This window comes from Martes martes (assembly GCF_963455335.1).
Source record: "Martes martes genome assembly, chromosome: 1".
NCBI classification, from domain to species: Eukaryota; Metazoa; Chordata; class Mammalia; order Carnivora; family Mustelidae; genus Martes; species Martes martes.
In genome coordinates this window covers 190,848,404-190,875,545 of record NC_137888.1, presented here as the reverse complement: position 1 = coordinate 190,875,545, position 27,142 = coordinate 190,848,404, and the positions used below count along the sequence as shown (strand labels likewise).

The 27,142-nt window shown below is 49.8% G+C and overlaps 1 protein-coding gene across 2 annotated transcripts in view; it reads left to right on the top strand.

The window, feature by feature from the left end:
- FLNB (filamin B) overlaps positions 1 to 27,142 on the top strand; it is a 144,556-nt gene that overhangs the window by 91,848 nt on the left and 25,566 nt on the right. The window contains exons 19-33 of one of the 2 annotated variants that reach the window (XM_080814697.1): positions 2,748 to 2,865; positions 5,395 to 5,657; positions 6,899 to 7,496; positions 8,167 to 8,340; positions 9,179 to 9,341; positions 10,480 to 10,640; positions 14,842 to 15,009; positions 16,224 to 16,316; positions 17,084 to 17,207; positions 18,343 to 18,499; positions 19,537 to 19,726; positions 21,534 to 21,781; positions 24,296 to 24,367; positions 25,084 to 25,186; positions 25,899 to 26,039. In XM_080814697.1, the coding sequence (XP_080670823.1) occupies positions 2,748 to 2,865; positions 5,395 to 5,657; positions 6,899 to 7,496; positions 8,167 to 8,340; positions 9,179 to 9,341; positions 10,480 to 10,640; positions 14,842 to 15,009; positions 16,224 to 16,316; positions 17,084 to 17,207; positions 18,343 to 18,499; positions 19,537 to 19,726; positions 21,534 to 21,781; positions 24,296 to 24,367; positions 25,084 to 25,186; positions 25,899 to 26,039 (2,773 nt within the window). The remainder of the gene's footprint in view (positions 1 to 2,747; positions 2,866 to 5,394; positions 5,658 to 6,898; positions 7,497 to 8,166; positions 8,341 to 9,178; positions 9,342 to 10,479; positions 10,641 to 14,841; positions 15,010 to 16,223; positions 16,317 to 17,083; positions 17,208 to 18,342; positions 18,500 to 19,536; positions 19,727 to 21,533; positions 21,782 to 24,295; positions 24,368 to 25,083; positions 25,187 to 25,898; positions 26,040 to 27,142) is intronic. The other variant, XM_080814698.1, reaches the window with a different exon arrangement.

Below are 27,142 nucleotides of genomic sequence, written 5' to 3'. Positions count from 1 at the left end.
CATCAGCATGCAGGCCGTGCTGTGTGAGGAGCTGTCCCCTTGCAGGGTCTCTGAGCCACAGCTTGAAGATCCCTCCCGACCTGCAGTGGACCGACCAGTCACGGTCTTGTCGGAAAGCAGTGGTCAGCTGTTGTGCCTTGGTGGAGTCACTTGTTGGATTGGGGCTTGAGGATCCTCCCAAAGGTCAAACGGAGACTGGAAGGGAGATCACACCATGCCATATTCTCCTAAGGATTTTGCCTTCTGTGCATTCGGTTTTCCGTGACCTCAAGGGACTTGGCGTCTCTTCCCCCATATTCCCTCACAAGGAGCAAGCGCTTTGAGAAGCCGGTGGCAGCAGCTCCATGACCCGCCAGGTCAGAAGCCACTGGGAATCGTAAACCCCACACACTTCTAGGGGTGCCTTGAGGAGACCCTGTGGGTTCACTGATCTCCCTGCCTGTCCCAGAGGTCACTGGAGGAGGAGGGGGCTGTGGGTAGCTCACTTGATCCTGTCCTCACCTGAGCTCTTGGGTCAGAGTCTTACATTCGTGCGTTGTGCAGGGTGGGATTAAGGTCTCAGAGGCGCAGTGGGGAGAGAGTAAAACTGTCCTGTAGTCAGCAAGGTCGTTGTGAAACGCACCAGTGGTCATTTCTCAGACATTCCTGATGTCACCCCCCTCTGGGGGGCAAGCACAGTCCGTTCCTTAGCTGGGCCCCAGAGGAAACCTTAAATGCTACAAGCAGTCCAGGTGGAAGTCCCTTAAGATTTCTTCCTCCCCCTTGTGAGGTTATTTTAAGTAGAGTTCATTTCCTCTCTGAGGTTTTTTTGTTTTTGTTGTTGTTGTTTTTAATGACTGGTAATGAGAACACACTTTCTTTCATGGGATGGGTAGGCTTAACTGAAAGAGGACTTTTCACTCTCCTGTGGCACTCTGGGGACACAATCAGAAGACTTCCAGGGCTGGTGGAGAAGGTTATTCCATGACCCATGGTCAGCCGTGAGGCTTCTCCTGCAAGGAGTTAGGGGCTTGTGGTCAAATGGAAGCTTGGGAGTTGCTGGCCTGATGGGGATGCCATGGTGGCTGAAAGTCACAAACCACTCCCCGACTTCCTTATTACAAGGAGGAGACCTGTCCTGTCCTGGGCTGGCTCTGAGCTCTGTTGGGTCGGACCTGTGCACGTTCTACCATGAACATTGTGCACTCCCCCCAAATCCTGGAGGATCCGTCCTCCCTCCTTCATTGATGTAACCATTGATGTAACCAATTCTTTTCTTGGCTTTTGCCCCTCTTTTTTTATTATGAAAAGCAACGTGAAGGATGACTGGGTGGCTCAGTCGGTTAAGCCGCTGCTTTCGACTCAGATCATGATCCCAGAGTCATGAGATCGAGTCCTGCATCGGGCTCCTTGCTCAGTGGGGAGCCTGCTCTTTCTTGGCCTCTGCCTGCCACTCTGCCTGCTTGTGTGCTCTTTCTTTCTCTTTCTCTCTCTCTCTCTCCCTCTCTCTCTCTCTGACAAATAAATAAATAAAGTCTTTAAAAAAAATGGCAGCATGAGAAAATATGTGTGGGCCAAAAGCTACACCCTTTAGCACTTGATCACCGGCAGCTTTCAGTAAAGCCTGAATTCTGGCGACCCACCCCCACCCCAGATTCTCAGGGGATATCGTGTCTCCCTCCATGGCCTTTGACGGTATGCCTGGGGTGTTTGAGGTGAGGGAGAGCTTCATCTGCGGAGACCGCCGTGGGCTTTCATGGAGCCTGCGTTTGGCAGTGGGGGGTGCTTAGCCGACGGGAGAGGGGAAGCCAGCAGGGAGTGGGCCGCACAGGCTGGAGGAGAAACGCCCTGTGCATACGGTTGGCGTTCCCACAGCCCCGGGGCTGCGAAGAAGCAGGCTGCCAAACCCACAGGCGAGATTCCCTTCACACTTGCAACTTTCCTTTCCTTGACATAGATGTGGGAGTTTAGAGGCTGCTGTAGTGAGCAAATCCCTCTCACAGGCTAGCGGCCTGAAACTGATTTCTGAGACGTAGAAAAAGCTGATTTTGTTCAGTGAGAGGCTCCCGTAGATGGCAGCTTTACCCGTGGCCGGGGGTGGGTATGTGCTGGGCAGGGGGTAGTATGGCTCAGCAGCAGAGAAGGGGGTCCGGGTGCCGTGGGTATGAGGTCCAGCTCTCGCACTTACCAGGCGTGTGATTTGGGGCAAGTGCCTGTACCTCCCTGAGCTGTAGTTTCCTTTCCTGGAATAATGGGAACAGCAGTGAGAACCACCCTTTTGGACTGTTCAGAGATTGAGTCAAGGAAATGCTTGAAAGCACGGCATACAGTATGCTTAGGAAGTCTCCCCTGTTGTTCTTAGCTGCTCTGATTTTATCTGACTTTTGGTTGTTTTTGCCATGGGGCCAGAAGCTTGGAGAAATACGTCTGTGGTGTTTCTAAATCCGCTGGAGTGAAGCGCCCAGAGTCTCTGGAAGAATGAGAGATCTGGAAGGCGGGTTTAAACAACAAGCTAGGGGGCGCCTGGGTGGCTCAGTCTGTTAAGCATCAGCCTTTGGCTCAGGTCATGGTCTCGGGGTCCTGGGATTGAGTCCCGCATCAGGCTCCTTGCTCAGTGGGGAGCCTGCTTCTTTCTCTGCCTGCTGCTCCCCCTGCTTGTGCTCTCTGTCTGACAAATAAATCAGTAAAAGCTTTAAAAAATGAAATAAAGATAAACAGCAAGTTAGATGTTGGTGCCCAAAGGTGCACTGGCTGTCCTCTCGTTGCAGGGCTCTATGCAGGTGCTGGTGACGTATGGTGGCGACCCCATCCCTAAAAGCCCTTTCACCGTGGGCGTGGCCGCGCCGCTGGATTTGAGCAAGATCAAGATTAATGGACTGGAAAACAGTAAGTGGGTGGATGCAGGGGAGACGGGTCACCGAAGACCCCCCCCCCCACCAGGGCTGCCTGTTAGATGCCTTTCAAAAGACAGTTTGCAGAGGGCGTCTGGGTGGCTCAGTTGTTAAGCGTCTGCCTTTGGCTCAGGCCATGATCCCAAGGTCCTGGGATCAAGTTCCTCATCGGGCTCCCTGCTCAGTGGGAGGCCTGCGTCCTCTCCCACTCCCCCTGTTCTGTTCCTTCTCTTGCTGTGTCTCTCTGTCACATAAATAAATAAAATCTTAAAAAACAAATACCCAAAAAAAAAAAAAAAAAAAAAAAAAACAAATACCCAAAAGACAGTTTTCAGGGAAGCAAACTCTGCCTTAAGAGACCTTGCAGTGGGGAAAAAAAAAAAAAGAGACCTTACAGTGGGACAGACATGGGTGTGAACTAGGGCCACACAGCAGGGTCGCATTGTGACCCTACCTGTGCTTAACCTTTCCGAGCCTCCGTCTCCTCATTTGTACAGTGGGTGTGGGGGGAACACTGTTAAGAACACTGACATTCGTGGGAATATTTTGAAAGGTAAATGAGCTCATAATTCAGGGGCTGGCTGGCACATCGTCAGCCCTCAGTAACTGCTGGCTTCGCAGCTGGCTGTTTTCATTGCAAAGAGAAGTTGGGACGCATTACCTTCTGGTGACTTGGTACTGTGCTAGCTGTCCTTGGCCTTGGATCCACATGAGGAGGGACCATCAAAGGTAAAAGCCAGCTCCCGGCACTCAGAAGCCACGACTCTGATGCAGCCCCCACCCCACCCCCATATTCCTTTAGCTTGGTGGGTATCTTGTTAGTGTAAGTTCTTCTCATTTATTTTAAAATGTTTTCATTTGCTATATTAGGGAAAATTCCAAGCTTAAAAACGTAAACACAGTAGTAGTATATAAACACTGGTGTACTTACCACTCAGCTTCAGAAGTCAGCGCATAATCATAAAATTCTTTTTTTTTACACAAAGTAATGCGTAAATCCATTTTCATCTAAAAAATAAGGTACTACTGCTGAAAGTAAACTCCACTCTTTCCATCACTTCTTACTCTTCCTAGGGTGAATCAAAGTTATCTTCAGTTTCAGTCCTTCCAGACCTCCTTTCTTCCTCTGCATACACGCCAGCAGCAAACGTTTGGCAATGTTCATTTTGCATTAATGTCATCTGCTGTGGCCATATGCCTGCAGCCTGCCTTTTGACATGAGCCATGCATCTTGGAGAACCTTTGCACAGTGTTGCCTTGCACAAGCTGCCATACGGCTGAAGCCTGGCCACACCTCTGTAGCATATACTCAACCTGATTTCGGGGTCACACGGGGCTCAGTGCATCCTCCCAACCCCAATCCCAGGCAGGCCTCTTTGGTCTCAGTGGATCATGGATGAGCACCTTCACGGACCTGGGACTCAGACGCACAGGTTGTGAATAAGGCCACTTCCCAGCTCTGGGCTCTCTGAAGCTCAGCCAGCTTGAAGCATGTGAAAGTCACTGGCCAGTCCTTTCATGGGTCTCCTCATTGCTGCTTCCTCTAACACACCTACTGCTTCAGTTCCAGACCAGGAAAAACACAATGCCGATTAGAAAAGCCTTCGGGCCGTGGTGCTCTGAGGCCTCCTTGCTTGTGGTTCAGAGGTGGTAGTCTTGGGAAGCCTCCTACCGCCCTAGAGTCAGGATTTCCCTGGCTTGTGGTGGGAGCCCTATGCTCCCAGTGCTGTCATTTCGGTTCAAAGTCCTTTCCCTTTTTTTTGTTAGATACAACACACGGTTTTTCCGAGGCCTGCTTTGTAGGGATCTTTCGAATATCAGTGCAGTACAGAGAGTCCGTTCTTTGGACTCGCTCTGGTGCCCCTGCATTGACTAGCTCTCTGACTTTTGCCTTGTTGGCTGTGGGATTAAATTTGCTGCCAAGAATTAGTAAGTAAAACATTGGCTTCTGGGAATGTTTTGATACAAGTTAATACCAGAAGTGAGTAAAGGAGAGAGGACAGTGTCAGGTTATGATTTCCTCGTTGGCAGAGCAGATTGCGAGGTCGTGTGAGTCCCACCTTTGTGGTCTGTTGCGTACGGCCCCCTGGACACATTCCTTGATCTCGGAGCCTCCATTTTCCCATCTGTTAAAGCCATTGGTAACTAATAAATACCCTCTAGGGTTGTGGTAAAAAGTAAAGGAGGCCATGTGCTATACTGAGACCTGGGGATAAAATGCAGTCATTGAATGATCAATCACTATTGGTTTTTAAGTAACTCATCATTATAGTATCAGTAAGTGTCAGCTCTCATTGCTAGTAATATCTGTGGTTCGCTAGTAGCTGTTCTCGTACAGACTGTTACCCAGGTAGATGCTGATTATCCTGACTTAGTCTTGCTTCTTGTCCTTGGTATCTGCCCTTGCTTGTGGCCCAGACTGAGATAATGCCTCATGTCCAGGGAATCCTCACCCATCTGCTCTCAACCACTCTTGCTGCTGAAAAGGGTGAGCTGATCACTTGGGCGTGTCCCCCTTTTCCAGGAGTCGAAGTTGGGAAGGGTCAGGAGTTCGCCGTCGACACAAAGGGGGCAGGAGGCCAGGGGAAGCTGGATGTGACGATCCTGAGCCCCTCGAGGAAGGTTGTGCCTTGTATGGTGGCGCCCGTGGTGGGCCGGGAGAGCAGCACGGCCAAGTTCATCCCTCGGGAGGAGGGGCTGTATGCCGTCGACATCACCTACGATGGACACCCTGTGCCTGGGAGCCCCTACACAGTGGAGGCCTCACTGCCACCAGATCCCACCAAGGTCAGCTTTTGTTCCTATGCCGGGACTTGTCTCCTGTTGTCAAATAGAACACTGTGGTCCTTCACCGATCGTGCTTGACCAAGGCCTGTAGAAAATCTCGTTTTCTGAGGAAGGTCCATTCTCAGCGGCTGATAGTTGTTTTCCCTCCCACAGTTCAGCTCGAGGGGACCCTTGGGTGGCGGGGTGTCCTCCCCACACTGCTGCTCCTCTTGCTCTCCGGCTGTGAGGCTTGGGTGAGGGACTCCTCATCCCTGAGTTCTGTCCCTTCACTTGTTAGCATGACAAACATTGCTCACTTCACAGTGACCCCATAAGGATTAGCTCACCCTGCAGGAATTATATACCTCAGTATCAAAAATATATCCGTCTCCTTCTCATTGCTTCCTGGTAGCCCCGAATCAAGAGTTTTAGAACAGCATGAATCCTATAAAATGGTCTTACTTGTTGAATCAGAGACAAAAATCCTGTCCCCTCCCTCTTGTAAAAGCAGTTTCGTTTACTCATTTGCTTTTAAATCTTTATATCAGAATTTAGTTTTTTAGAGCAGTTTTAGGTTCGTTGTAAAACGTGGAGGCAGGTACAGAGATTTCCCTCCTACCCCTGCACCAGCGGGTGCCCAGCCTCCCCATTATCGCCGTCCCCCACCAGAGCGGTGCATTTGTTCATACTGCGAACTTGCTCTGACAGTGTGTTCACCCCCAAATACGTAGTTTACAGGGGGGTTCACTCTGGGCGCTCTGCATTCTCTGGGTTTGGACAAATGTACCGTGACACGTACCCACCACTCCAGGGTCATGTCTTATTACGTGGAATTTGTTGAGGGAGGCGTAGCTGTCCAAGTAACAGAGAGGTCCATAAAAGCCATCTCTGCGAGCGTTCAGCCCCGCGTGCGTGTGTGAGACGAGATGTTAGGTCTCCACCTCTGGCCCGTGGTTCAGAAATGCTGGGCATGTCCGGACGGGCAGTCAGGCCCCGTGCTCTGGAGGGCCACGCCTCTGTGCTGTGGCTTTCTGAGTTGACTGAGCTCACAGGTGTGTTTCCCTTTGGTAGCCGTTCAAAGCCTGGGATGATTGCACTGTGGCTCCATAAGTGTCTGTCTGACGCGAGGTAGGCCCGAGGGAGAAGGGCCCCTCGACTGTGAGGCAGCTCAGCTCCGAGCGCAGGCTGGGGTGGTGAGCAGAGCTGGCCGAGCAGCAACACCAGCGTCAGGCAGAGTGTGACTTCATTTTCTGTTGAACTAGGTGAAGGCCTATGGCCCTGGCCTTGAAGGTGGTCTCGTGGGCAAGCCTGCTGAGTTCACCATCGACACCAAAGGAGCAGGCACTGGAGGTCTGGGCCTCACCGTGGAAGGTCCGTGCGAGGCCAAAATTGAATGCTCTGACAATGGGGATGGCACCTGCTCCGTCTCTTACCTGCCCACAAAGCCTGGGGAGTACTTTGTCAACATCCTCTTTGAAGAAGTCCACATACCTGGTTCTCCCTTCAAAGCCGACATTGAAATGCCTTTCGACCCCTCTAAAGTCGTGGCGTCGGGACCGGGTCTCCAGCACGGGAAGGTGGGCGAAGCTGGGCTGCTGAGCGTGGACTGTTCGGAAGCAGGCCCCGGGGCCCTGGGCCTGGAAGCCGTCTCAGACTCGGGAGCAAAAGCCGAAGTCTGTATTGAAAACAACAAAGACGGCACCTACGCGGTGACCTACGTGCCCCTGACCGCCGGCATGTACACTCTGACCATGAAGTATGGTGGTGAGCCGGTGCCCCACTTCCCCACCAGGGTCAAGGTGGATCCCGCTGTCGACACCAGCAGGGTCAAAGTCTTTGGGCCAGGAATAGAAGGAAAAGGTGGGTTTCATTAAAAAGTCTGCAAAATAACTTGGGACATAGGGGTTCCCAGAAACTCAGAGTAGATGTGCAAACTGATGTACCCCCAGGGGCCATGTGGAGCATAAGAAAGCACTCTCCTGTGGTCTCGGCATCGGGAAGAGAGGGACCACAGCAACGCCGTGAGCATGTGACATTTCTGCTGCCTGAGCCTCACTTCGTTTCTCTAGGGGGGACGGGGCCCAGCACTGGTGGCAGATGTTCTTATTTTTCTGGCAAGGCCAGAAATCGTGATTTTTACGTGGAAACTCAAGATCTTTCATTTTTGGCACTAATTGAAAAGGTTTAAAATGTGATGGTGTTCCCATACTTGCTGCAGAGCAGGTCTGTCTTTTCGCTTTACCCTGTCCAAGAGTCAACCCTACCTTCGTCCGGAAAGTGTGCATGGAGTTGTGTTGTCACAGGGTGGGGGCTTCCGCCGCTCACCCTCGCGGGAAGAAGCAGCTTTTGCAGGATGGTGGCAAGGGGGAGGTGGTCATTAACACTCTAGATTTGGAGAGTCAGAAAAAACACCCTCAGCTGGCACCGAGCTTAGACATAACGTACCTCAAGTGCCAAGAACCCTGGTTCTTGGATTTGTTCTGAGGTCCCAGGTGTTGGTGACGTGCTCCTCTGTGTGATTGTTCTGCAGACGTGTTTCGTGAAGCCACCACTGACTTCACGGTCGATTCACGGCCCCTGACACAGGTGGGGGGCGACCACATCAAAGCCCACATTGCCAACCCCTCGGGGGCCTCTACCGAGTGCTTCGTCACGGACAACGCCGATGGGACCTACCAGGTGGAGTACACACCCTTCGAGAAAGGTGAGTTGACTTCTCCTTGGACACGACCATCATTCAGAGCTATGCCAGGCCATTTCCTTAGGTGACTGGTGCTGTCTCCTGCCCCATGAGTCTGGCCTGTCTCAGCGAAGGCACGGACAGAGTGACAGGGACCTGTGGAAATCTCCCTCTCCAGCAGAGCCACTGAGCGCTCAGTGCCTGACAAGCTGGCCCTGGTGTGTGACAGACATTGTGGCCAAGGTTAGCCTCATGCTTCTCTGAGCAGCTTACGGCTGATGTCATGGCATAGTGCCCATTTGTATCAATTTTTTTTTACACAATTTTTTCTTAAAATTCTAGAAATGACTTGAAAATTTGATAAATCTTGAAAAGTTAAAGGAAAAAATAAAAGCACTGTATATTTTCATTACTTGAGTATATGATTCTTGTAAATATTCTGGTATAGACATAGTCAATCTCTTTATGTAGATGCATGTATATTGTGTTTCATGGATTTCCCTTTGTCTTTTGGCTAATGACGGGAGGAAGTTTTTCCAAATCAGAATAGTGCATTTAAGATGATTAACTTCAGTACAGACTTCGTGATAACTTGCTTGGGGGAGAGGCCCTCTGCATATGTATTATCTGTTGGGGAGGGAGGGCTGTGTGGCTGCCAGGTGAACAGAAAGCATTAAATAAATAGGAACATTTTTAAAAAATCCGATCATACCAATATTGTACTATTTCTTTAGCCTGCTTGTTTCCAGTCACACGGGGTGGCGGGTCGATGTGAGCCCTGGTTGAAACCCGGCAGGAGAGTCTTACTTCCCACAGGTCGGTGACTCTTGTGCATATAATTTCTGTTTGTCATTTTGAACAGGTCTCCACATAGTGGAGGTGACGTACGATGACGTACCCATCCCAAATAGTCCCTTCAAAGTGGCTGTAACTGAAGGCTGCCAGCCGTCTCGGGTTCAGGCCCAAGGACCCGGACTGAAAGAGGCCTTTACCAACAAACCCAATGTCTTCACCGTAGTTACCAGGTGAGCAAGGCGCTGGGGTCTGTGTGTTGACTCTGAAAGGAGTAACCCTGCGTGGTTTGTTTATTTATTTATTTTTTGCCTTCTTGCTTTCTTTTTTCTTTTTTATTCAAATTCAGCTAACTAACATATAGTGTATTATTAGTTTCAGAGGTAGAGGTCAGTGATTCATCAGTCTCATACAGTACCCAGTGCTCATTACATCACGTACCCTCCTTCATGCCCCTATCTGAAGGGGTTGATTTGGGCACCTGGGTGGCTCAGCCGGTCAAGCATCTGCCTTCAGCTCAGGTCATGATCCCATGGTCCCGGGATCGAGTCCCACATCAGGCTCCCTGCTGAATGAAGAGCCTGCTTCTCCCTCTCCCTCTGCTGCTCACTCTGCTTGTTCTCTCTCTTGCTCTTTCGAATAAATAAATAAAATGTTTTAAATTTTTCTTAAAAAAATAAAAGAGTTGGTTTTTTTTTTATTTAAAGATTTTATTTATTTATTTGAGAGAGAGAGTACATGAGTGGTGGGAAGGTCAGAGGGAGAAGCAGACTCCCTGCTGAGCAAGGAGCTGGATGTGGGACTTGATCCCAGGACCCCGGGATCACAACCTGAGCAGAAGGCAGGCACTTAACTGGGTGAGCCAAACAGGTGCCCCTCTGAAGGAGTTTTTTGGTTATATTCTGCATATGTGTCCTGGTCTCCCAACTTTGGGAGGCTTTTTTTTTTCTCATGGTATGTGAGGCATTTGCTTTGTAGAGACTTTTATGCTAAAGAGAGAGGGTGAGTATACCTCAGGAAGTACCAGAAACCCCTTGGTTACAGTCATAAGATGGCTAAGCAAACCAGAATGAGATGGCAGCTCCTTAACTTGATAATGCAGAAACATACAGCCAATTTCATGGTTAAGTGAAGTATTAGAAGTAGTCCTACTAGAATAGGTCACAGATGCAATTAGATGTGAAAATGAAGGATAAGCATTGGAAAGGAGGGGTCAGTGCCAATTGTCTATGACACTGTGGAGAAATTTTCAGCAGTTGGGTCAGATTGGCTTCCTGGAATTATTTATAGAGAGATTTTAAATAATTCTGGCAATAAGCAGACTAGTGTGAAGCGCTTGTCCCACTTCACTCTCTCTTCCACCCTTTCCAGAGGGGCAGGCATTGGTGGGCTCGGCATAACCGTCGAGGGACCATCAGAGTCCAAGATCAACTGCAGAGATAACAAAGATGGAAGCTGTAGTGCTGAGTACATCCCCTTTGCTCCGGGGGATTACGACGTTAACATCACATACGGAGGAGCCCACATCCCTGGTAAGCGATCCCGCAGAAATGTGCCCAGAGAGTAATGGATTCGGCATGAAAGCAGGTTTTGTCTTGCTCATGTCTGAGAGGGAAAGAGAGTCTGATACTTGCAGTACGTGCAGAGGGAGAACTCCTTATGGCTGCGTCTCCCAAGAATATCCCAGCTCCCAGTAGGACTGGTAACTGGCAAGACGCCTTGGCTTGGCATTTGGACTAGAAATCATTCATGTGTTGGAGGACCCTCTATTTAATTTAAGGGAGAGCTATTTTTTTGTTTTTTTGTTTTTTTTTTAACAAAGCTGAAAATATCCACTTTATTTTGTGATTGGTTCTTCTTTACTGTATACCTGTTCTCTTATTTTCTGCTATTCGTGGATAGTCCTGATAGATGAAAGAGACCCACAAACTCCAATTCTTATTTATTAATATCTTTTCTATTTCATGATGTAGTATATATATTTGCTGTAAAGCAGGGTCTGTCAAGTGCTTGGCTGGTGCGGTCAGTGGAGCGTGCAACTCTTAATTTTGGGGTTTTGCATTCGAGCCCCACATTGGGTGTAGAGAGATTACATAAAAATCAAATCTTTAAAAAAAAAACAAAAACAAAACTAAGGTTTGCCGTCTTCAGAACCACTGACATTTTGGGTGGGATAATTCTTTGTTGTTGGGAGGAGGGGGGCTGTCCTGTGCATTGTAGGGCATTTAGTAGTATTCCAAACCACCCACTTCATTTTGGGACAACCAAAAATATCTCTAGCTATTGGCAAGTGTCCACTCTGGGACAAAATCACCTCTAGTTGAGAACCACTGCTATACTGAGTGAAACAATGAGAAATACATGACTTAAGTAGCGAAGGGCCCTCCAACTTTCTTGCTTTAGGGGGAAGACTCTCCATCGGTTCTGGTCTGTTTATTTAATGAAACAGTTGCCATTCTGCACACATCTGGCTGGGTCGATGACCCTATGGTGTGGACACAGGGACCCTGGGGGCTGCCTCTGAGTCAGCTTATGCCTTGTCTTGGGTATGGTGAGAAAGGGGGCAGAACCCCATCCCAGGACTCCTGGGGCAGGAAGAGCCTCAGATGGGTCAGGGTCATTGCCCCCAAAGCCATAAGCCAGGATAACACTGAGGAGGAAGGAACAGACTTGAGGAGCTCGCTTCTGGGTTTCTGGAATGACTCCCAGAAGCTGGAATGTGTGCATTGACCAAATGCTTTCCTGAATCTGTAGACATTTCCTCCTTATGACATGCCTATGTGCCCACAGACTCAGTCTTCCTCTCCCATTGGTCAGAAAACCCAGACGTTCAGCTCAAATGAATGCTACTCAGATATCATTTAAGCCTTAATTTTATGAAGGCTTAGATTTTTCTTTGAAGACTTTAAGTTTAAGAAAAACTAAATTGGTGAGTTTCTCCTCCAACTTGTCTTTGCAGCTGATCACAGATTTCTTTTTTTTTCCTAAGATTTTATTTATTTATTTGACAGAGAGGGATCACAAGTAGGCAGAGAGGCAGGCAGAGAGGGAGGAGGAAGCAGGCTCCCCACCGAGCAGAGAGCCTGATGCGGGGCTCAATCCCAGGACCCCGGGATCATGACCCGAGCCAAAGGCAGAGGCTTTAACCCACTGAGCCACCCAGGCGCCCTTGATCACAGATTCTTAAATCCCTATCACTAGGCAAGGGGAATTTAGCCATGGACAAGACAGTCAGAGCTCTTGTGCTCCGGTAACTTCCTGTCTGGTGTTGATGCAGCTTCTTGTGATTACTGCTACCAGGAAAGAACAGGGCCCAGTGACAGAGGACAGAGCCATGGGTGTTGGGGGGAGCTTGGCAGTTCTGCAATGGGAGGGGCGGGAGAGGAGAGCGCAGAGGACAGGTGGAAGGCTGCTGTCGGGAAAGATGACGCGGTGGCTGCAAGCCTGCAGGTGGCATTGAGAAGAGCCTCTCTTCATGGAGACGACAACACTGTTCTTCCTTCACTGGGAAGGTCTGGCTGATGCTTTCAGCTTGGGAATTCCCCTCGCAGAAGAGGGGGAGGGTTTGGACCCCAGTGGCTGACCCGGGAGCATGAAACAGATGGCCATCTTTGAGAAGTCCAGTAAAAAGAGACCCATTTGGGGTTTTCTCATCAGAGGTAGATAATATGTCCATGTTTCAGATTCTCGGTAGCTGCTCAGAGCGTAATGGCAGCTTCTCCCAGATCCCAGGCCTTTCCCCAGGTGGTTAGTTAGTAAAGTGCGTGTTGGTTGTCTTAGTTTGGGCTTCTTAGTAAGTAAAGTAACTCGTGAGGTATTGCTGTGAAACACTTGGCAACCTGCTGGCTTCTCATTTGCTTTCATGGGAATTCTCATCGGTTAAACATTAGCCCAGTGTTTCCTGGCCTGGTGCAAAGCCCTAGTGGGGCTGTTTTTGACAAGGTTTGCTGTCCTGTGGCATACTGGTTTCCCTTGCTGGGCCAGCTGTGGTCGGCCGGTGGTGGCTTTTAGATCAACTGGATCCACCGGGAAAAGCACATCAGGAGAGAGAGCCGCGGTGGCGGTTTTCGGTGTCTGCTTGGGGCCCGAAACGGGGTGGCAGGGAACGCTTGGTATCTGCCACCTGGGGTCTAAAGTTACCTTGATAGTTTTCGCTGCCCTCATGCTGTGTTCAGACACCTTCCAGTGGAAGCTCTGACTTGGAGATCGGCCTCAGAGGTCGTCCATCGCCACCACCTGCTGACACTGAAATGCTCTACCGTTCCCTTGTGACATGAAGCTCCCTTACGTTTGTTTCCCTAAACCCCAGCCTGGAGGGTGATGTTTGTCTTGGCCAGGTCAGCCATTTATTTCAGTTAGCTGAGAAACTAGATGCCATTGAAACCCAGCTGTCATTAAAGAGCCAAGGCCTCTGTTCTTTGTGTGATCTTGTAATTTACCACCGTATTCCACAACAGATGAATTTGGGGGGATGCAAAGCAGAAGACACCTGAGTTTGTGTGTCAGTTAGAAGTCATTAATTTTGCCAGTCTCTTTGGGAACACAAGGACCCCTGCTCACAGCAAGAGGTGCATGTTGCCCCTTGGCGATGGACTTGGTTGCCCAAGGAGGCATTGTGCTGGGGACCCTGGGGTTCCTGTTTCCGGCTCACCTCTGCAGAGGTCTTATCTAGTCCCCTTGGTGGAGGAATCCCATGAGGGACCCTGGCCCAGCCCTAGTTATTCTCTTTAGTGCTTCTCTTGCAAATCCTGATCACACAGCATTTTCTGTTCCCTTGGATTTTTTTTTTTTTTAAGATTTTGTTATTTATTTGGGAGAGAGAGCGCGCAAGTGCACAGAGGGAGAGAGAACCTGATGCGGGGCTCGATTCCAGGACCCTGAGATGATGACCTGAACCAAAGACAGATGCTTAACTGACTGAGCCACCCAGGTGCCACTGTTTCCCCTTGGTCTTTAAAACCAGTACCCTCAAAGAGTCGGAGGCCCCCAGTGCCACCTGTGGGGTCAGCCATGCAGGAGGACCACAGCTGACGATGATCAGGAGAGAGCAAGGCTTCACCCAGTAGCCAGGGAACCAAGCAGGCCATTCGTGGTGGGAAGGAGCAGACTACGTTGTAGGGGAAGGACTCCAGGAAGCCCTCAGGAGAGGTTTGGGGAGAGGGTGTTAGATGTGGGCTGGAAGGACTTCCGACCTCTGCAGCCCCCTGCACTCACTCCTTCCTTCCACCCCTGAGCGTCCTCCCTCAGCGTCTTCGAGAGCCTGTGCTCTCCCTCCCCTCCAGGGCCCTGTACCCGCCCCGCCCCATCACTGTGCTTGAAACCCCCTCCATCTGCTTCCCTGGGTGCTGTCTGCTCACTTTCTTGTCTCAGGTTAGTTGTCCCTGGAGAGCTTCCTCTGGCCCCCTGAAGACCAGATTCGTTGCCTTCTAAGTGTTCTACTGATGCTTGTACGTGGCCCCAGCCTCTGTTGAATGTGATGTCACAGCTGCCTGTTTACCACCTTCTCCTGTACTGTGGGTTCCTCCAGGGCCATGAAGCACTCTGGGCCCAGCTCTCGGCCCGATGCTGCATGTGGTGGGTGCGTGTGGGAGCACACACAGCCAGGCAGGAGGCCCTGACTGAGGTCCAAACAGTGGAGGGCCCCTGGGGAGCTGTGGGGCAGCTCTGGGCACACACGACAGGTTGTCTGTCACTAGGAGAGCTGTGCTCAGGATCCTGTGACTTCTTCTCCAGGCAGTCCCTTCAGAGTTCCTGTGAAGGATGTCGTGGACCCTAGCAAGGTCAAGGTTGCTGGCCCCGGCCTGGGCTCTGGTGTCCGAGCCCGCATCTCACAGTCCTTTACAGTGGACAGCAGCAAGGCCGGCCTGGCTCCTCTGGAAGTGAGGGTCCTGGGCCCACGAGGTGAGTGCGTCCTGCCAACACTCTCGCCGCAGGTGAGGGCAGCCGTGACCCAGCGGGCACTTGACTTTTGAGTTTGGTCATGAACTTAAATTTGCTAAATTACTTTATTGCTCCGTATTCTAGCTGAACAGGAGAAGTGCCTGCTTTTATTTATTTATTTTTAAATATCGTATTTATATATTTTGAGAGAGACAGAGTGTGTGCATGCATGCTCACATGTGCACACTTGTGAGTGGAGGGGGGAGGGCAGAGGCACAGGGAGAGACAGAATCTCAAGCAGACTTGTGCTGAGCACGGAACATTCTCATGACCCTGCAGTCAAGACCTGAGTCGAAATCAAGAGTTGGATGCTTAACCGACTGAGCCACCCAGATGCCCCGAAGCTCCTGCTTTTAGAAAGCAGGCAGACCTCCTATTTCTCTAGTGGTCTCTTCTTCCCCCGTTCAATAATACAGCTCTAAATGCCTTTTTCAGTTTTCACTTAAGTAGTGAGATGAGGCAAATAGTATTTGTGCTCTCATATGCATGTGTCAGCCTTTGTGAGGTGACTGAGGTTTGGAGTTTGGGTGGGCGATGGGTTTAGAGGTGATAACTCTCTTTGAGGTGCCTTGGTGCCCATGTGCAACACACCCCGAATTTCTGGAAATGACAGATACGCAACCCGTGTGACATGGCTTTTGTCATTGTCCCCACTTCCTGGAGGGAGAGGGTCTCTTGGGAAATGGCCTTTGTTGACAATTTGGACTGCCCTGTTGGCAGCCTAGAACTGGGGTTTGGTATGACTAGCAGGCCATTTTGGGACAAAGCCCTGCAGTCCATTGAAATTTACCTTATTTGGTAGGCAATCACATTTCCTCTTCCGGCACTGAAAATGTACCATTCTGTCCTTAATTTCTTAAGTTATCTGGATTTTTCCCTGGTGATGTGTTCTTGGCTTTATAGAAGTAGCAAATGGGGGCTTCCTTCTTTGAAGAGGAACTTTCTACTTAATGGGGTTCAGCAGGAGGTTATGCCTTTTGAAGCTCAGGGCAGATGTGGTTTGAGGGAAATGAGGTCATGGGGCTGGAATCTGATTCGCAGAGTTACTGAGCTTTAAGACCTGTGTGTGTGTGAGAGAGAGAGAGAGAGAGACTGAGGGAGGGAGGCTTTACTTAGATATCTACTCCTATTATATTATTATGGAGGACTCGGAAGTAACAGCCTTTTAATTTTAGCTGATGAGATGGATTCCCAGTCTTGGCGCAGCCCCTTGAAAGCCATTTCAGAGTTCTTTAAAGGTGACCCGAAGGGTGACGTTACGGAGACAGGTTTGCATTTTCCTATTGGCTGATGCTCTAATTTATGTGACCTTAATGCCTCGTGCTATCCTCACCCCCAAAATTGCCTGGTTCCTGCCTCATCTGCTTTGCTTAATGAGCGGCCTACCCTCAGTCGACCCATCCCCGATGCTCATGGCCAGAACTGAGATCTCGAGTCTACCAACGCAATGCATGCCTTGATCATGCTTTAACACAGTCTCTAGCTGACCCCTGCAGGCATCACTTTGAAGATCCCCCCACCCCATGAAATGGGCACCCTCACCTGCCCTGCACCTAACACCCAGCCTGCTGGCATCCTAGTGGTCTGTGCTCTAAGGTGGCCATCCATTTGCTTGGCCAGTCCCTGGGTTAACTTCTGCTCTTCAGAGTTGTGGGCTCTTTGGCCCTTCCTCAGCTATCGAGTAAAATTGCCACATCCCAAGCATGCCTCACCAGCTTGGAAGGGGTAGCGTGCCTGCAACATGCATCTTCACGCAAGCGTGGCGGTCTCCTTAATTGCACTCAAGGGCCGACTGAGTGTACTTTAGCCAGCAGAAAGCTAAAGGTGTCTCTTGGGGTCATTTCTGCAACCATGAATTGGGGATCCTGTCTCCTGTGATTCCTCGGGCCGCTGATTGTGGCCTGCCCGCCTGTATGTTTCTCCTCATTGGAAACCAATAGGTCTTGGGATGAATGTGATCCTATTTCAAACTCAGACCAGGGTGGAGTGAAGGAGAGTCTATGCAGTTCCTCAGATGTCTCATTTCTGTTCTCAGGTCTGGTGGAGCCGGTGAATGTAGTGGACAATGGGGATGGCACACATACAGTGACCTACACGCCATCCCAGGAGGGGCCTTACATGGTCTCAGTTAAATATGCTGATGAAGAGATTCCTCGTAGGTAAGCTTCTGACACTTAGAGGAGGGGGTCCGAACCAGCCTGAACTCCAGCCCTCTGAAGGTTTGGCCAGCACTGTCCTGGTGACCCATTCATCCATTCATTTCTTCAACTACCCATCCATCCATCCATCCATCCAACCATCCATCTGTCCATCCATTCATCTATCTGTCTTTCCAACCAACCATCCATCCATCCGTCTACCCATCCATCCACCCATCCATCTACCCACCCAACTTCCTCATCAGCAGGTATCAATGAGAACCTGCAGGCTATCTGTGTACGAGTGTTACAACACACTAGCCTTGATATCTGTGGCTGCTTCTCTCTTGATATCCTGTATCCCCCTGCTTTGTTCCTTTTGGCCATCTTTAATTTAAAGATGAGCTGAAATTAAAGAGTTGGGAATCTTTGAAGAAACAAGGAATGTGTTATTAGTTCATCAACGTCTTCTTTCTGGTGACCTTGCAAGTCATTCTCTGATGAGGGCAAAGATTTTTACTTTTTTACTTTACTTGAGGATTTGGTTGACAGTATGTTCCCAGAAGGTATTGGATAGAAACGTTGTTCCTCATTCACATTAATATGAAATGTTGCTATACTCTTCCTCTGTCAGGACAGCCTCCAAAGGATTCTTTTTATACTCCTTAAGATGGAAAGAATTTACCCAAACCCCAATATGTTTTATATAGAGATACACATATAGCTCTAGGTATGTAGAAATATATAATTTATAAATTACATTTATGTATTACTTTGCTAATAGGTAGTTCACCATCTAAAGCATGCTAAAAATAGAAGAGGATGAGATAAGACATTTATTATTCCAACATTGTTTCCTAATTCCAACAGTCCCTTCCCATTTTGGTGATCATTTTCTTAGCATAACAAAAGCGAGTTAACTGTGTCTCCCAAACCAAGTTGAGGATTAGTATGTATCCCATGGAGTGCACTCAGGGAAAGCATATGATGGTTACATGTTGTAAATTTCTTCTGGACTTAAGGTACATAATGCACTCGCTGTCTTACCTTCTGTAGAAATCCTCCCTCTCAGGCCCAGTCTCTTTGTGTAAGAGAGATCGAATGTAGCTGGTTGATGGTATCGGCACTCACCAGGGATGTGTATGTGTCTTTCAAGTCCTTTCAAGGTCAAGGTCCTTCCCACATATGATGCCAGCAAAGTGACAGCCAGTGGCCCTGGCCTCAGTTCCTATGGCGTTCCTGCCAGTCTGCCTGTGGAGTTCGCAATTGACGCCAGAGATGCTGGGGAAGGCCTGCTTGCTGTTCAGATCACGGTAACTTTGAGTTATTTTCTAGAGTCAGATTCGATTAATGAAGACCTAACTTCCTGGTCAAGGATAAGAACAAGATTTTAATAACCAATTTCTGGCCTGATGCAAATGTTTGATGATCCCCCCCCCACCCCCAACCAGAGAACCAGTCATTGTGTAAGAAAACAGACATGCTTACCTGAATGAAAGGTCTGAAGGTGTAGCTCCAAGTACCACATTTGGATGAATCTCGTGTACTTTGATCTCTGTCCTATCTGTTCCTCTGCTTTTGTTTTAAAATGTTTTAAATTACTCATCAGATTAGTTAAGACTAGGTTGCGCTGTATATCACAATACCCCCGCAAATGAGACTGGCTCCAACCCGTGGGATTAATCTCTCAGGTGAAGGAAGCCCGGAGGCAAGCCGCCTGGGTACTGTGTGGCTCGGCAAGGAAGCTGGCTCCAGCTCTCCGCTCCTCAGTCCTAGCATGTGGCTTCTGTCCTGAGGTTTCCTCGTGGATCACGAGCTGATGCAGGCCACAAGGAAAAGGAAGGCAGAAGGGGAAAGAGGACCTTCAACTCAAATCAGCAGTCTCGACCAGCTCTATGTGACTTCCACTTCCCTCTCACTTACTGGAACTTTGTCACAAGTCCCACGGCCATACCTAGGGGCAGAGTTTGCTAGCAAGTGGGAGCAGTGCCCCTAGCCAAGGACTGGGAGCTTTTTACTAAAGGGAAGAGGGAGAGTGGATGTGGTGATGCAGGAGTAGGGACCTTGGTTCCCTTGTCTCCCTGCATTTCGTTGAATTCAGAGCTGGAATCAGTTCTTGTTTACTTGACCGTAGAATTCCTAAAAATTGACAGTGTCCGTATGGTGTGACCCTCTTCCCTCCCTACCCCCCCCCAAACTAAGATTATAATTAAGATTGTGTTAAGCCATCAATTCTGTCTCCTCTGGAATAGTGGCACCAGTGAATAAGCAAAATTTGTCTTGTTTTCCCATGATTGGTCTCTACATCTTGATGACAAAACCCTAAATAGCATTTCTCTGTGCTTCACAGGACCAAGAGGGAAAACCCAAAAGAGCCATCGTCCATGACAATGAAGATGGCACGTACGCCGTCACCTACATCCCTGACAAGACTGGACGCTATATGATTGGGGTCACCTACGGGGGGGATGACATCCCATTGTCTCCCTACCGCATTCGGGCCACACAGACGGGAGATGCCAGCAAGTGCCTGGCCACAGGTGAGTGTGGGCTTTGGAGTCAGAAAGCCAGGGGCCAGCCCTTCTCTGCCACTCAGTGGCTGTGTGATTAGGGCAAGTTGCTCAGCCACTCTGAGCTTCAGTCAAACTTAGATGGAAGCTCTTTCTGAGAACATTTGAATTCAAGAAACTCTTCTTGGGATCAGAGACTGTTTCACGGGGTTATTGCAAAATTATATGAGGTCAGGCAGGAGAAATGCTTAGCACGGTGCCAGGCACATGGAAGCTATTATTATGTTACTTTTGAAGTGGGTGCCTTTGTGGAGATCTCACTTGTGGTGGTAGGTCCCATGAAAAGCTGCAGATATATGCCTTTCCTTTCATGAGGAGATGGTTTAATTTTTCAAGATTTATTTGAGAGCATTTCAGGTCAGCATTAGAGAAATGCATTCGAGGATCTGGGTTTTTCCTCAGCATTTCAGCCTGTGCCTACGTCTCTCAGAATGTCTCCAGAAATATTTGAACATCACACTTCCTTCAGTTTCTGAGACGCGACCGAGACCATCACAGGCCCTTCATGTCTAAGAACAGCTCTTGTTACCCTGACGCTGTTCCAGCAGATTTCAAAACATGAATCCCCATCTCTGAAATGAAACAGATTGGCTTCTCTTTAAATTCAGCGTAGGTCCAACCTGGATGTGTTCTGTTTCTCTCATATCTTAGCTTATTCTGAACGGAGGAAAAATTTCTGGCTTTTAGAGCAAGTTGTAAACTGCTCAGCTTGGCAAGTTGGGGCTCAAATGCTCGGAAATTTTGAGCCACTGGCCAATCCAGTCCACCACCTCCTAGGTCTGTGCTATCTGCTAGGGACGACTGGGTTGCCTTGACTAACCTGGGGCGTGATAATACTGGGTGGGGACTGACTCCTTGCTCTCCAGGCTCTATTCTGTCCCTTGCTGGGGCAGAATCCTGAACAGGATACTCGCTCATCCTGGGGGCTCCGGGAGGCCACTGTTCTCTGTCGTTTGGGGCCTTCCACAGACTGGCCCCCAGACTCCCTTCTACTATTCCCGCTCTGAACAATATGTTTTTAGCACTCCCTGTTGCTTCTACACCCTTTGCTTTTTTTTTTTTTTCTTTCCAACATGCTTTTTGGTTCACTCATCGGCACTCCCTGATGTGTGGAACCTGTGTAAAGGGTGCCCCCAGTCAGACAGAGAGAGACTGGTCATGGTTCGGGGACAGAGGTGGTAAGTTTCCTCTAGCCAGCCGTGCCTGTGCTTCAGAATCAGCCATTCCCCTTTTCTCACCTCCATCAGGGTGTCAATGCTGGGATACAAAGTCCTAGAACTTTCTTTATAGAGATGTGCTATGGGACACTTCTCTAAAGCACGGCTATTTTTTCTGTAACTGAGCGTTCCCACAGCAAATTGAGCTGTCATTCTTGGTGCCTGGCCTGCAAACGTCTGCCTGTTCATAATGAACAGCCGACAGCAGAGACTGTGTGTGGTTCACTGTTGTGTGTACCTGGCCCTCAAGGAAGTGCCCGTTGTACGTCAGCTTGGGGAAGTTGACCATCCCCTCAGACCTCTGAATGCCAGCAAGCTGGGTCTGACATCGGTTGACACTCCTAGCTTGTCTTCTAAGTACTAGAGCGCACCCCCCACCCCGGGAGCAGCCCCTTCCCCCGACCCCCGGGGGTCTCCAGGACTGCCCTGTGTGTGGTGGCCGCCGAAGGTCTGGCATGGACAGAAGCAGACTCTGCACCAATGCGTGCTTTGTTCTGGGGCCCCCGGGACATCTCTCTCTGGCTGGAGCTTCTAGTCTCTTCTCCGGAACTGTTCTCCAGGTCCTGGAATTGCCTCCACCGTGAAAACCGGCGAGGAAGTGGGCTTTGTGGTGGATGCCAAGACCGCTGGGAAAGGGAAGGTGACCTGCACAGTTCTGACCCCCGACGGCACCGAGGCTGAGGCCGACGTCATCGAGAATGAGGATGGCACCTACGACATCTTTTACACAGCCGCCAAGCCAGGCACCTACGTCATCTACGTGCGCTTTGGCGGCGTCGATATCCCCAACAGCCCCTTCACTGTCATGGTAAGCCACATTCCTTCCGTAGAGTGCCCTGGTCTGACAGAAAAGCTAACAGCTGCCATCTGTTAAATCCTGACTAGAACATCCCCTTCCACTTTTTTTTCTTCAAAAATTTTTTCTTAAGCAGCCATGACCTTGTTGAGTCCTAGAGTATTCTCTAGAAATCCGGAGGCTCTTGGCTGTTAGAGTTTTTAAGGAATCTTATTGGCCATCGAAGTATCCATCAGGCTAAGGGTCTTAGGCAATGTCCTGGCCAAAGCCCAATTCAGAAAGATATACTCGGACAAAAAAAAAAAAATGCATGTAAGTAAGATTACACTTTTTTATTCTGCTAGCTTTTCCTCCTCCCTCCCCCCTCATCTCCACGGCCTGGAGGAGAGAGGTTCCTGCTGCCGTTATGTCTGGAGACTTGACCCATATCCCCGGGATACAAAGTGCCCCCAGTTTTGTTTGGGAAAGACTGAGATTTTGCACAGACCTAGGAAATGGGAACATGTAGAAGAAAGGGACACCATTATGGGCCAGAACGGTGAGGCTCCTTAGTTTTCAACAAGCGACTCTTGGACTCTCCTCTGATAATGGAGGTTCTTCAATCAGGACAAGATTAGAAACTTCATTTGACCCTTAAGGCCAAGCACCATTGGCCCTCTTGCAGGTGAGGTGTGGGAACAGGGCCCAGATTCAAGTTCATGGAGCCCAGCATGCCTGCTGTGGACAGCCACTGAGGGCCCCTTATGTGGTGTCCTTTGATGCCATGGGCAGCAGCCATGCTTGACCACAAAGTCCTTAGGCCTCAGTGACCTAGCCCCACGCACAGCCTGCAGAGCCCCTTCTAATGATTTCACTTCATGCAGCAACAGAGAAGGGACCCCGTTCCAAACAGAAGCCTGTGCCGTGCCTCCTTCCAAGCAGTCTCTCATTTGTTGTAGCTTTTTTCCCTTTCCGTAGATGTTTGTGTATCTGTAAACATTCTGGCAGAGATCTGGAGGCTCTTTTTTGTCTCAAGGATGTAAGTGCCTCTCAACTTTTGACACTTCATTTGGGAGTGTTCTCCTTTGAAGGCAGAAAGAAATGCAGCTAGGGAGTTTCTGTCGTTCTTACTTACCGAAAAGGGTCCCAGGTGTAATTTTAAGAATCTGTTTTAGTCTGTAGTGGGTTTTATGGGGTTGATTGGAATAGGGCAGCATGGAAGAGCACCCCCCGGACAGAGGTCGTGGCCTTGCAGGTGCAGTGAGCTAGGATGGGTGAGGCGGGCCCAAGTGAGAAAGTCAGTGTGGAAATACCAAGGGCTCTTTGAGCTCCCGAGTCAGGAACCTAAAGTAGGGGCCACCAGATTCAGTGGGAATAAATGTCCCCTCAGCTGGGAGGTCACCTCTAGTACCTGGTTTGGGTCTTTATTCTCCCATTCCAAGCTCTCTCTAGCCTTATTCAGGTGGACTTTCTCTACACGTGGATTCTCTGCCTCCCTCTACAGACTTGTGGCCAGAAGGACACGAGCACCCAGTACTGCCTTCAGAGCTCTTGTCTCAAGGAGCCCCAGCAGGCTGGTTCAGTTAAATAGATCACACAGCCACGGGTCTAGCAGTGGATCTGCTCATCTCGTCCCTGTTGAGAAGTCCTGGGTTAAACGCCATAACGTGGCCATTGAAAGATCTTTTATTGTGTCCCTGCACAGCTCTACCATGAGAGAGCCCTAGGAGGCGGGGGTAGGGCTGTTCCAAATGGTGAAGCTCTCCTTCTGCAGATGCTGAAATACACAAAGAGGAGTGAAGCAGGCATGTTGGCCTTCCTCCCAGCGGGAGGGCCTTTTCAGTTCTTGCTGTTGATAATGGGAGAAGAGGGGATCCCTCCCTTAATCAGGTCGATTGGATCAGGAATGAAGTCTGTGGTTTAAAAAAAAAATGAATTTATAAAGACTTTTAAAACATAAATACCATGGCCGCTTATCAAGTAACAGGAGACCTCTTTCCCAGTTCTGTGCCGCAGAAGGGACTGGTGTTCCTTTTTCGCTGTTGGCACAACAAAGCCATCAGCTTTGTGCACGGGGCGCCTCCTACCCAGTGCTTTACAACTCGTCTCGGTCCCTCCGAGTGTCAGAGGTAGTACCTTCCCCTTTCATTCATCAGACTTCGTAGCTTTTTCAAGTGAACAGGTCTGCATAATTAGCAGACCTCCCTGGCAGGTGTTTTAGGTACCTCCAAGTTCTCACGACCACAAGCAGCCCGAGTAAAGAACCCTGCACGTATCACTGTAGACTCTGCAGCTAGCGTTTCTCTGGGCCAGCTTCCTAGAAGTGGGGTCATGAGTTTCAAGGGCATGTGGATTTGACATTTGAAGGAAGGATGCCAGCTTGCTCTCCACAAGGCGAGGAAGGTTGTAGGCTCCCACTAGAGTGAGTGGTTCCTGCTGTACGAGACAGCCGATGGGGAGGAAGCAGCCCTTGGGTTGTAGGACCTACTAAAGTAGCAGCGTCCCTTCCGTGTGATTCCCGACTAATCTCCATTTGCCACCAACCAGGCCACGGATGGGGAAGTCGAGGCTGTGGAGGAGGCTCCGGTAAATGCCTGTTCCCCCGGATTCAGGCCCTGGGTACACTTTTTTTTTTTTTCCCCTTTTGGCATTTCTGTGTTTACTCAGCCTTCATTTCAGAAAGCTGCAGCCTGCTTTTGGGGATTGCTTAAGCCCTCTGGGTGTCCTGGTCATTGGTTTGCCCCCCCACTGATCAGTCCGTCACAATGATCCCCCGCTTCCTCTGTAAAGAGACCCACCCGTGTCATCGTCTGCGCTCCACGAATCTCCAGCCGTCATGTCTGTGATCACGCTCGGTGTCGTTTGTCTCTGCGGTTCGGAGAAACACGGACTGTCCTCAGCCCTCCTGCTGACTCGCACAGCCGCCCCTCGCACAGTTGGTTTCTGTTCAGGGGAGAGCCACCCGCTGCTACTTTCTGCCACTTAAAACGCACCTTCTTTTCCAGGCCACAACTAAACCTTTCCAGGTGGAGCCTCTTGGGACCCACAGACATTGCTCTCTCTCACTTTCCCACTCCCCCGTGAGCCCTGCTGGGAATTCTGCAAGCAGAGTGCCTAGTGATCATTAGCAATTGGTCAGCATGACTTCTCCAGTTCCCCAGGCTCTGCTTCGGCCCCGGGACCAGTTAGACAGAGGCCGTCCCGCGTGGACGGCAGCCATATTCCCAGATCCCGGCCACACTGGCTTGCAGGATTCCCAGCTCTCTGCCCTCTGTTGCTTCATCGGCCCACACTGTGGTCCGCTCTACCCAGTGACGACTGCTTCCTGTTTTTAGGTGACCGAAGAGGCCTATGTCCCCGTGAGTGACATGAACGGCCTGGGGTTCAAGCCTTTCGACTTGGTCATTCCGTTTGCGGTCAGGAAAGGGGAAATCACCGGTAAGCACAGTCACGAAAGCTGCCTTGTTCTCCCTGAATTGCATTAGCTTTCCAGAACAGTGCCCGGGAGGTGGTCCCACCTGTCCCTGACACCTGGCGTCCTGAACCCAGCATCCCTGGTTCTTGCTGTAAGGGATTGGTCCATAAGCCCCGAGACGGTGGAATGTTCACTGTATATATGTGTGTCTCTGAAGGGGCTGCTTCGTTTAGGACTTGCATTACATCCTAGAGAAGGCCAGGCACTCTCTCCAGGTTACGAACTGCTGTATTTAGATACCTCTCGACTGTCAGGTTCCTGTCCCACCTTTCTTCCTGCCTTGTCTTATTCGCACACCTTTCCAGAGGTGACATTCATACTGAAGTCTCTTGTACAAGCTGCCTTTTCTTTCCCAGCCTCCTTTTAATGCCCATTGAGCTGACTCTGCTAATGCTACTGGCCTCATGGTCTTTTCTAGTCTAGTTTGAGCTTCTCACGTGCAAGTACAAAGGTAGAAAACTCTTTACTGGAGTTGCCTGCTGCATTTTGTGGAAGGAAAAGGGAACAAAATAAAGGTAGACATGTCTTTGTTTTCCTGTTGTCTTTGTCCTGTCTTGGATGCTTTAGGCAGCAGGGAGTGCCCTCGGATCTGAAGGCCACCTGTGCCTTTGCACTGAGCTTCTCCAGGGGAAGTGCCTGGGGGGCTCATTGCCCTGTCTGCCCGTGCTCCCACAGGAGAGGTCCACATGCCTTCTGGGAAGACGGCCACACCTGAGATTGTGGACAACAAGGACGGCACGGTCACGGTCAGATACGCCCCCACTGAGGTCGGGCTGCATGAAATGCACATCAAATACATGGGCAGCCACATCCCTGGTGAGTTGGGCTTTGCACCTGGGCAGCACGCCCACAGGACGGCATGACTTGGGTCTTGGTATCGGGGAGGTTTGCATAGACATGTAGTTAGCTGCTACGTGGGAAATAGTTCTCGGTGGCAGGATCAGGAATGCAGTGTGGGGGTTGCTATGAAACCAAACAGCCTGGGACCCCAGAAGATCCAGCTACTTTTCCAGAAGGGACGACGCAACGACGCAGCCTAGCGTCCTGGGTCACAGTTCACGCCCTTAGGTCCATGATTGTTTGTCTTTGTCACTGTGCCGAGCATGGTCAGAGGGTGTGCTGGGAGAAGAATGTGAGGCTCACGGAGGGACTTTCCAGCCTGGCCTGCAGAGCCTGGTGTGATGTGGGGTTTTGGGGCGGAAGGAGAGGACAAGCTGCCTTATGTTCACACTGACCTTGACAAGGAAACTCAGCTCAGATTTCATGTCCATCAACCAGCACAGTGTTATTCTTGTTCTTTTTTTTGTTTTTAATGTTCAAATAGTTTTTTTTTTAATTTAATATTTTGAGTAGGCAACATATCCACATGGTTTAAAAAACGATACGGGGAAAGGTTTCCTTCCTGCCTGTATCACCCACCTGACCTCTCCTCGAACTTGACTGCTGTTAACTTTTTTTTTTTTAAGATTTTATTTATTTGACAGAGATCACAAGTAGGCAGAGAGGCAGGCAGAGAGAGAGAGAGGAAGGGACGCAGGCTCCCTGCTGAGCAGAGAGCCCGATGCGGGGCTGGATCCTAGGACCCTGAGATCATGACCTGAGCCAAAGGCAGAGGCTTTAACCCACTGAGCCACCCAGGCACCCTTGCTGTTAACTTTTTCATTGGACTTCAGAATATTTTTAAGACTCTACAGACAAATGAGAAATACGGATTCTTAAGCCCTTTCCCATTCGTGCATTAATAGTATACTCTGCACATCATTTTGAGCTCCTTTTCCATCTGATGGTGTATCTGGGAGAGCTTTGCACTCCGAATGATAGTGGTGTTGCACTGTTGGGGTGAGCATGGTATATTCCACCATGTCCCCCGCTGGAGGACACCTAGGGTCTCCCCTACCTTTTGCTGTCATTAGTCAGGC